Source organism: Alosa pseudoharengus, unplaced genomic scaffold (genome assembly GCF_046254945.1).
Source record: "Alosa pseudoharengus isolate Yale_2024_CS ecotype anadromous, Long Island Sound unplaced genomic scaffold, YU_APseudo_1.1 YU_APseudo_1.1_scf_8, whole genome shotgun sequence".
NCBI lineage: Eukaryota > Metazoa > Chordata > Actinopteri > Clupeiformes > Clupeidae > Alosa > Alosa pseudoharengus.
In genome coordinates this window covers 35,318,058-35,328,057 of record NW_027468870.1, presented here as the reverse complement: position 1 = coordinate 35,328,057, position 10,000 = coordinate 35,318,058, and the positions used below count along the sequence as shown (strand labels likewise).

At 44.4% G+C, this 10,000-nt stretch overlaps 1 protein-coding gene across 2 annotated transcripts in view; it reads right to left on the bottom strand.

Annotated features, from left to right (window-relative positions):
• The window catches only part of dlg4a (discs, large homolog 4a (Drosophila)), a 55,809-nt gene that overhangs the window by 7,008 nt on the left and 38,801 nt on the right, over positions 1 to 10,000 (bottom strand). Inside the window, exons 3-10 of one of the 2 annotated variants that reach the window (XM_076275307.1) lie at positions 7,810 to 7,863; positions 7,558 to 7,608; positions 7,297 to 7,421; positions 4,392 to 4,561; positions 4,017 to 4,153; positions 3,211 to 3,355; positions 2,837 to 2,975; positions 2,082 to 2,238 (exon numbers count right to left, since the gene is read on the bottom strand). In XM_076275307.1, coding sequence (XP_076131422.1) covers positions 2,082 to 2,238; positions 2,837 to 2,975; positions 3,211 to 3,355; positions 4,017 to 4,153; positions 4,392 to 4,561; positions 7,297 to 7,421; positions 7,558 to 7,608; positions 7,810 to 7,863 — 978 coding nt within the window. The remainder of the gene's footprint in view (positions 1 to 2,081; positions 2,239 to 2,836; positions 2,976 to 3,210; positions 3,356 to 4,016; positions 4,154 to 4,391; positions 4,562 to 7,296; positions 7,422 to 7,557; positions 7,609 to 7,809; positions 7,864 to 10,000) is intronic. The other variant, XM_076275308.1, reaches the window with a different exon arrangement.

Below are 10,000 nucleotides of genomic sequence, written 5' to 3'. Positions count from 1 at the left end.
TTAAAACAATCTGTTTTGCACAGAAAAAAAGTTTCAAATCATCTCAAGGTGACTGCAGGCTACTGCAGTTTACTTAACATGCAGACAATATATGATACGGTCTTACAGATAGCATCTCTGTAAAGATATTTATGATGATATAATAAAAACATACATTGTGTGCGCACACATTACCCAAACATCACTATGATTACTACTAAAAGGTCTCCATATGTCCATAAGGATGTTTTTGTTCTCTGCAGATTTTTTTTTTTTTTTACTTTTTTGATCCCGTGAGGGAAATTTGGTCTCTGCATTTAACCCAATCGTGAAATAGTGAAACACAAACAGCACACAGTGAACACACAGTGAGGTGAAGCACACACTAATCCCGGCGCAGTGAGCTGCCTGCTACAATGGCGGCGCTCGGGGAGCAGTGAGGGGTCCCACTGGTCGGGGCTCGAACCGGCAACCCTCCGGTTACAAGTCCAGAGTGCTAACCAGTGGGCCACGGCTGCCCGTAAAAGATCACATATTCATGGCCATTAACATTCCATATGTTCATGTACAGTGTGTGTATAAGAGTGTGTGTGATGCGCAGGCTGTAGCAGGGCATGTACAGTGTGTGTATAAGAGTGTGTGTGGTGCGCAGGCTGTAGCAGGGCATGTACAGTGTGTGTATAATTCATGCAGGCTGGTGCTGAGGAGAGCATTTCTGTGTTTCCTGATGTTGCGAGCCTGAGGAGATCTCAGAGTGCTGTAGTGTGGCCAGTGAAAAGAATGTCCGTTAGTTTAAGAGTGTGTACACTGGGAAAGGAAGAGTTTCTTGGGGGGTGTGTGTGTGTGTGTGTGTGTGTGTGTGTGTGTGTGTGTGTGTGTGTGTGTGCATGAGCAGTCCGTCTTTCTGTCACTGGGTTTCTATCAAACTTTTTAAACACACATTTCAAACAGAAAATATTCAGTGGAACTGCTTGAAATTTCCACAAAAAAATACATGAAAGTCAAATAGGAAATTAATTTGCCTGAGGACGGTTGATAAACTCCTGATTCTCATAGGTTTTATGTGAAGTCACAAATCACATTTGTTAAGATTTCATTACATGTTTCCGCCCTGACAACCTGAAGTTTTAAGCCCACAGCTGTTCTCCACTCCTACTTTGATTAGGAGAGTGTCCGCTCTTAATTTGCATATCATAGCGGATTGAAATCTGCACACTCATGTCTCTTTTAGCCATATTTTCATCAATGTGATTAAGCTATGCAAATGAGGTGGATGCAAAGCCAGCTTCTTCTTAAGAGGGAAGATGAGTAAAACTCTATCTGTCTATCAGTCTCTGTGTATTTATCTGTCTCTCAATCTGTCCCACTAGCTCGGCCTCCATCCACCTTTTTCATGCCTATTTTGCCCAGTCCAATAAGAAATCCTCACTGGAAATACTTGCATGCAATAGAATGGTGTGGATTAACTCTCCATTCGCCTAGGTATAACGCAATTAAAGTTCAGAGAGAGTTTATTCACATTTGTTGTATTTCTAGCTACATGTTTCCATTAACGTTGCCCTGACGACCTTACATTTTGATCCCATAGGTGTTCAGAGCTCTTCCCCAGATAAAAAAAAAGCCCATTTTTAATTCCCACCACACAGTGAATGGAAACGCACACACATCTTTAGCAGACTTTTCATCAATACACATACAATATGCAAATGAGTTAAATGGAGACCCAGCCACTGTTTATTTACGCAGTCGCGTACATGTTTGTGTTTATATACGCAGTCGCGTACATGTTTGTGTTTATCTATGCAGTCAGTCGCGTACATGTTTGTGTTTATTTACGCAGTCACGTACATGTTTGTAAGTTTATTTACGCAGTCGCGTACATGTTTGTGTTTATTTACGCAGTCACATACATGTTTGTGTATTTATTTACGCAGTCACGTACATGTTTGTGTATTTATTTACGCAGTCACGTACATGTTTGTGTGTTTATTTACGCAGTCGCGTACATGTTTGTGTGTTTATTTAGGCTGTCGCGTGCATGTTTGTGTGTTTATTTAGGCTGTCGCATACATGTTTGTGTGTTTGATGTGTGTGGTACTCACACTCAGGATCTGGTCTCCCTTGCGCAGCTCTCCACTAAGGTCAGCGGGGCCTCCAGCCAGGATGAAGGAGATGAAGATGCCCTCGCCGTCCTCTCCCCCCACGATATTAAAGCCCAGCCCCGTGGAGCCCCGATGGATCAGCACACGCCTCGGGTCTCTGTGAGAGGAGAGAGAAAGGGAGAGAGAGAGAGAGAGAGAGAGAGAGAGAGAGAGAGAGAGAGAGAGAAATGGAGAGATGAAGAGCAAGGGAGAGAGGGAGGGGAGAAAGACAGAGAGTGTGTGTGTGTGTGAAAGAGAGAAGAAAGGATAGAGTGAGAAAGAGAGAGAGGGAGGGAAAGAGAGAGGGAGGAAGAGAGAGAAGTGTGTGTGTGAAGGACAGGATAAGAGATTCAGTGAGAGGCCTCCTGAGTGTTTGACTTGCTGCTAATGCTTTTATGCTTGTTTACTGTAGCTCAGCCATTCGGAAGTGAGAAAAGAGAAAGAAGCAAAGCAAACGAGGCAGGAGGGTAAAAAAAGAATGCAAATGATGACATGATGTAATGCTTGGCATCAGGGAGGAGTGTTGAGCAAGCCATTCTCCAACACTACGGGAGGCATTTCAGAGAGAGGCAAGCGATCATCAAGAGAGACTCATCAAAAGCATTTAATACTTAAGACGAGGAGAGCAGATGCCAAAGGAGAGAGAACATGCCGGAACATTTGGCATGATCTGTTTAGCTGAGTCATTTTTTTTTTTTCCAAAATTGCTGCCTCACCTAGGAAGGTCCTCGTCTCCCAGCAGGCCGTGCAGGACGGGAGAGAAGCGGCTGGGTGAGGTGGGAGTGAGGGCTTGTGGGTAATCTGAGCCCAAGTAGTTGGGATGCCCGAGGTCTGAGTCCAGGTGCGGCGAATATGCTGAAACACATAAAAACAAACACACACACACACACTCTCAGACAAGGCAAATTACTCCCTTTCCTTCCTTTCCAAACATGCCGTGGTATAAAAAAAAAAGACACAGACAAATGAGGCCCACACACAAACACGCACACAGACACACACTCACTCACTCACTCACTCACTCACTCACTCACACACTCACTCACTCACTCACTCACTCAATCACACACACACACACACACACACTTACTGCTGGTGAGGTCTGGTGGGTTGTAGGTGTTGGTCAGGTACAGGTTGTTGGGTTTGGCCACTCTCAGGTAGACCACCTCTGCTGTGTTCTTCAGCGCGCCCACAGCATCCTCGTGCATTACGTCCTCCAAACACACGTTATTCACCTGCAGACACACACACACACACACACACACACACACACACACACACACACACACACACACACGTAGACTCAGCATCAACACGACACAGAAAAGGGAGGAAGACACACTGCTAGGGGAACTTCTGTGGGATGAGATTTGGCTACATTTTTTTTATTCCAGAACATAATTCCAGATTATTATACAGTATGTGACAGTGAAAATGTACATGTGTAGGTGTATGTACATGTCTCGGTAGATCTGTACCAATACAGTATCCCTACAGTATATATATATATATATACACACATACACAGTATATATACACACATTGTATATGCACACTATTTTTGAGTAAAAATTTGTGTAGAATACAATGCAATAGCAGTTATGATAATGGACAACAGAGGGCACTATTTCTCTATGCGATATGATGAGTGTTTGCTGTGAGTGAGGGAAGTGTGTGTGTGTGTGTGTGTGTGTGTGTGTGTGTGTGTGTGTGGGGGGGGGGGGGTAAGGTTAATAATGGTTCAAATCCCACACATCCATTACCATACTAATGAGAGGGAGCTCAGTCCAGCTGAATTACTGAAGTCATCTATTCTGCCTCACTCTGCACCTCAGCTGTGTTAGAGGACATGACTGTATTGTGTGTGTGTGTGTGTGTGTGTGTGCGTTCACCCACCGCTAGTATCTTATCTCCTATCTGTAGCCGGCCATCTTTATGTGCTGCTCCTCCCTCGATGATCTTTGTCACGTAGATGCTGTTGTCTCCAGGGATGTGCTGATTACCGACACCCCCTGCTATACTGAAGCCCAGACCTTTAAACACACACACACACACACACACACACACACACACACACACACACACACACACACACACACACACACACACACACACACACACACACACACATTAAGAAATTCCTTAGGATTGCTTAGCAAGAAATGACCCTTACTCTTGGTTTTGAGTTCATTTTTACTCTTTATTACTCTTGCTTTGGGGACACTCCAAAATGCGTGGCACATTTCCAAACACAAACCCTCACGCCCTCACCTTTGGGTCCTTTGATGAGTTTGAGCTCGGTGATCTTCTCGGCGACGGGTTTGCGGCGCAGCACGTAGAGTCGGACGATGGCGCCGGCCTCCTTGAGCGCCTCCACGGCCTGACTGTGGGTCACCTCCCGCACGTCCACGTCGTTCACAAACAGAATGCTGTCATTCACTCTGGTGGACACACACACACAACACACATACAAACAATACACACACACACACAAACACACAAACAAACAAGAGGACAGGGAGGATTAGCGCCACTTTGGTTGACGGTGGCGAATGGAGCATTATGACACAGCAGGATCTACACAAAAAATATAAACACAAACCACATCCATCTCATGTCACTTAATAAACTCTCATTTCACTTAACATACCATCATCAAACGATGGTGATATGACTGCTACACTAGAACACAAACACACACATCCACTTGTTTCTCAGTAGCAGTCTGTCTCTGTTTTGTGCTCACAACTGAAAATGTCAGTTCTCAACGGCAGCTCAGAAGGCTTTCAATTTAGCCTGGTGCTTCCAAATCATTTCCTAGCTCAGTCCTCACATGGAGGTGGTCTTGGAGCGCTGTGGAGAGAGGAGTGGGGGGTGTCTCAGCTGCACTGCTAAACTGCCAAGATGTGCACACTGCAACAGATAATGATTACACTCTTCCCTACCAACCCATCACAAGGCTGCGTGCGGATTTTCTGTCCCATTGCCCTTTTCTGTCCACTTTGCCTCAGTCTTGATGTAAAACGTCATACGGTCAGGGACATATATGGAGATGAATTCATAAGGACTTCAGAAACGACAATCACATTGTCAAGAGAATCCAACTCTACAATCACAGTGTCCAGAGAATCTAACTCTACAATCACAGTGTTAAGAGAATCCAACTCTACAATCACAGTGTTAAGAGAATCCAACTCTACTTACTCGTATGGAAATGCTGGTGTTATTGGTGAATTTTGGGGAGCCACTATCACCTTTTCTTTTAAATGATGCTTCAGTGTACCCTATGCTAAAGGAACCATTTAAGCACCTTTCTCAAGCAAGGGTAGAATCCCAACAGCATATCAACAGCATATCACCAAATACATCCAGGTTATTCCATTTCATTCTGATAGAAAGCTTCCAAAGCAGAAAAGAGTGTTAGGACCCTGCCAGCTCTGCCTCTGGCCCCTGGCCACCACGTGCGCCTGTATGTCTCTCTCCCTCTGTGTCTACAGCAGGTGAATGGCTCAGGTGTGCTCAGGTGTGGTTGATGGATTGGATTAATTGGCTTCCCTTATGGTGGCTCTCCCTTTCTCCCAGCTTTTGGCGTTTGATTTCTGTTTTGCATGGCATCCCCTAGATGCTGGTTTGCACTGCATTTGGGTTTCAGCCTTCACTTCACTGATGATCTCCACATTTCTCACTGTGTCCATACATTTACTCTCCATTTGAAATGTGTGTGTGGCAGTCCCCTTCATGTTTGCATTTTTGAGCCGGCATGTGTTAGGATGGTCATTGTATCCTATTGTATGTATTCTATTTTCTGTAAATAATATGACCATTGTTTGCATATTGTCTGCTTATCTAGAGAGTCACCAGAGAGTGACTGGAACCAACTTCTTTGTGTGCAATAACATCCTCGGCCAAAAAAATCTGATTCTGATTCTGACATCCAATAGCAGCACTGATTGTTGAGAATCAGCAGAGCAGGAAGGAAGTGCTATCAGCTCAGACTGGTGCCAGTGCTGACTGCTCCAAGGCTCATCCAAAAGCCTCATGTTTAATTCTGGAGTAGGCCTATTTCTGAAGAGACATCCAACAGAGAGTTTTCATCCTGTAATGAACCTGCGAATTTATAGGAAGGTAACCCCTAGGGTGGCATATACCTCAATCTTGACTCACAGTTTATTTTTACTTTTTACTAATGACGTCGGTCGAGGGCAGTCCCTCTCGTTCCAGCTCCTCTCTCTGAATATTCATTGGCTGATATCTCGCTGCCCTTGGCCACGCCTAAATATGCACTTAAGGTTATTAACTTAGCAGAGTTCATAATAGCCGCATAATGGCAAGTCATTAAAAAACAGTGCTTCTGAAGTTGCCATAGAAAGCTAAAAGACATTCCAGCTTTTTTTTCTTTCTTTTTTTTATGGAATATCAGCAATTTCCATCTCTAGGGCTGATAAGAGAAGTGCGTTGTCAGTGAGACAGAAGATTCCCTCTGTGTGGAGCGTCTGAGCAGCAGGGGTGTCAGGGAGAGCGGGCCCTTCGCACATCATCCGCTAGAATAGTCAAACATAGCGGAGCGGAGCGGAACAAAGTGTGAGAAAGTCGTGTTCTTTCCTCCGAGGCGGCGCCCAGCTGGAAAGGGAAACTCGGGCCGGCAATATTCACGAAGCTTTTTCCATTTTTTATGTCTAATAAAATCTCAAATGTGGCCTTTAAATGTCACCCTTAAGCCTCCTCTATTTTACAAGAGAGCGTAGATGAGCCTCACAGAGAGCAGCCTAGACTACTAGTGCGTATGAGGTTGAATGTGTGTATCTGCGTGTATCTGTGTCAGTCTGTATGTGTTTGTGAGTGTCTGTTTGTATGTGTGCTTGTGATATGAATACGCTGCCTTTCAGATGTATTTAGAACTATGACTATGGCCAAGGCCTTAGTTCCCTCTGCTTTATAGGCCACCGTGTCTGATTCAGCTGTGTGTAGTTCCCCTCACTGCTCCGCCTGTGTCTGCCACGTCTGTCACAGCTCCCAGCTCGCCGCGTGACGCGACACACAGACAGTAGCTCCAGCTGCTCCAGACATGAGCAAATCACTCGCAAGGCATCAAAGCATGTGCACAACACGTGCCTGTTGATGAGGAAGGTGGGCGTGCACATGGGAGTGTGTGTGTGTGTGTGTGTGTGTGTTCTACCTTAGTCGTCCATCTTGTGCTGCTGCCCCTCCTGGTATGATCTTGGTGATGAAGATACTGGGGTCATCTCCTACATGAGGGTTATCAGTGCCTCCTGCAATACTGAAGCCCAGTCCGGAGTTGCCCTGCACGCAGACACACACACACACACGCAGACACACACACACACACACACACACACACAACGACCATAAAACCTCTCATAAGCACTGTGGGCCGCTGTGGTCTAAGTGTGCCATTAATCGAAGAGACAGATCTCACCCTCTCCAAGGTAATCTCCTCATATTCAATCTCCCCTTCCGTCCCGTTCACCTGAGGAGAGACACAACACTAGTTAGCCAGCAGCATACTTCACTGATAGACTAAGCTGTGTGTGTGTGTGTGTGATTGTGTGTGCATATGTGAGATTGTGTTTGTGTGTGATTGTGTGTGTGTGTGTGTGTGTGTGTGTGTGTGTGTGTGTGTGTGTGTGTGTGTGTGTGTGTGTGTGTGTGTGTGTGTGTGTGTCCTTACGTAGGGAGAGCCATCCAGTGTGTCTGTGTTCACCACCACTGGAGGGGAGTTTGCCTGTAGAATGAGACAGAGAGAGAGACAGAGAGAGAGGGAGTAAAGAATTAACACTGTAACACTGACAGTGCAGCATCCCTCACACACACACACACACACACACACATTACCATTACATCACATCCCCTCACACAGACAGACAAACCTCTGCCCCTGAGAGGGGATTTACTCCTCCTGTCTCCCTTTGAGATAACGTAGCCTGCCGGACCCTCATTCAGCCCCGTCCAGCTCCAAGAGCCGGGAGAGGAGGAAGAGGAAGAGTGTGGATGGGAGGAAGCGGAGGAGGAAGAGGAGGAGGAGGAAGGGTCGTGACGAGGATGAAAGAGAAAACTTTCTCTCTGCTGTCAGGACAGCTTTCCACAATCCACTCTCGCAGACTGGTGCGGCGCCCAGGTGCATTGTGGGCCAGTGGCGCCCCAGTGCTGAGCGACGAGCGTGCTTCTGCTGTGGTGTGATAGCGCGGAGGGATAAACATGCACCCAGCGAACCCAGCCGCCTCACACCTCAGACCAGCCTCTCAGCTTCGTGAAGCAGAGCGATACCGAGCAACAGCCAGAGTTCAACTTCAGAGGAAATACCAGCACTCCAAAATGTCATTCCACACCATGCTTCACCGTTTATCTTGCCTATTACTGCTTTGAGTACTAACAGTATTGTATATTACTGCTCTGAGAGTGATTTTGTACACTACAACTTAAACACTGTAAAATTAATTTACTTTTGAACTCTTCTAAGCCCTATTGAAAATCTTTCAGCAGAGTTCAGATCTATGTAGTTGCAGGTGAGAACGACACAGAGGATCTGAGAGGAAGGTCTCATGACTAAGCAGAGGAACAATAGGAATGGTATAATGAGCTCTTAGCAAAAAGAAATTCATGGAAATGTACTGTTGGTCTACTAATTTGAACTAAGCATACGTATAGATTACTTGTTGTGTACTGATTAGAGTACTCTACACTAAATTGAATGATACTTGGCTTGTACTGATACATTTAAATATACATAAAGGTTGAAGTATATCTAGCCTATACTTGGTACTTAAATATACTTTACATACTTACACTAATGGAACAGTCTAAGTATGTTAACTTGTACTACCAGAGACTGATCTTTGAGAGGCTGCATGACAGATTCTCATTTCATTCCCTTAGCAGATTCTAATATTACCCTTCCGGTAAACTTACATTTTACTGATGATATACTTTAAGTATACTATCATGAACATGAAAAATAGGGCTAGAAATATATCTCAGCAATGGGTGGCAGTGGCTCAGTAGGTTGGGGAGTCGTTCAGGAACCGCAAGTTTGCAGCTCCACCTGACAAAAAAATCAACCACAAGAGTGCTCCCAATGTCCCATTTGGCACCCTGCATGGCAGCCTATGCCATTGGTGTCTGTGTGATATAAATGAGCAATATATATGCAGCATTGTTAGTAAACAGTACACCTATAAGTTCACTTGCAGCTTGTTAGTAAACAGTACACCTATAAGTTCACTTGCAGCATTGTTAGTATACAGTAAACCTATAAGTTCACTTGCAGCTTGTTAATAAACAGTACACCTCTATAAGTTCACTTGCAGTGCACCTAAAAGTTTACATCAACATATACTATAATGAACAATAAGGTGTGCTACAAGTATATAACTAGTATCTCCACTAGTTTACTTACAGTATACTGTAGTTCTCAGTACTTACAAGTTTAATATTATAAACTGAAAGTGGGTCAAGTGTATCACAAGTAGATTTGTACTAATAAACTTACCACCTAAAGTAAACTTCATATTAACTGCACTTCAGTTTACTTGATAAAATTAACTTTATATCTTTTTTTGGTAATGGAGGTCAAAGACTAGCTCTGTGTGATTTCTTTACATTAGCTAGGATGCAATTCATGAAAATTGGGCACTTCTGGATAAGTTTTTGATTTTTGGCAGGGTGTTAGGTATAGGCCTAAGGTTTTCAAAAATCCATGGATACAAGTTGGGGTGGCCCCCCTAGTGGCAGTTATCCATAAAATCCAAAATGCCGAAAAGAGAAAAGGTTATATCTCAGCTTCCTTTAGTCTTAAATTGTTGTATAATGTATTTTCTCTACTTTGTTTGATACAAGGAATCCAATTTTGATATGTTCTTCTT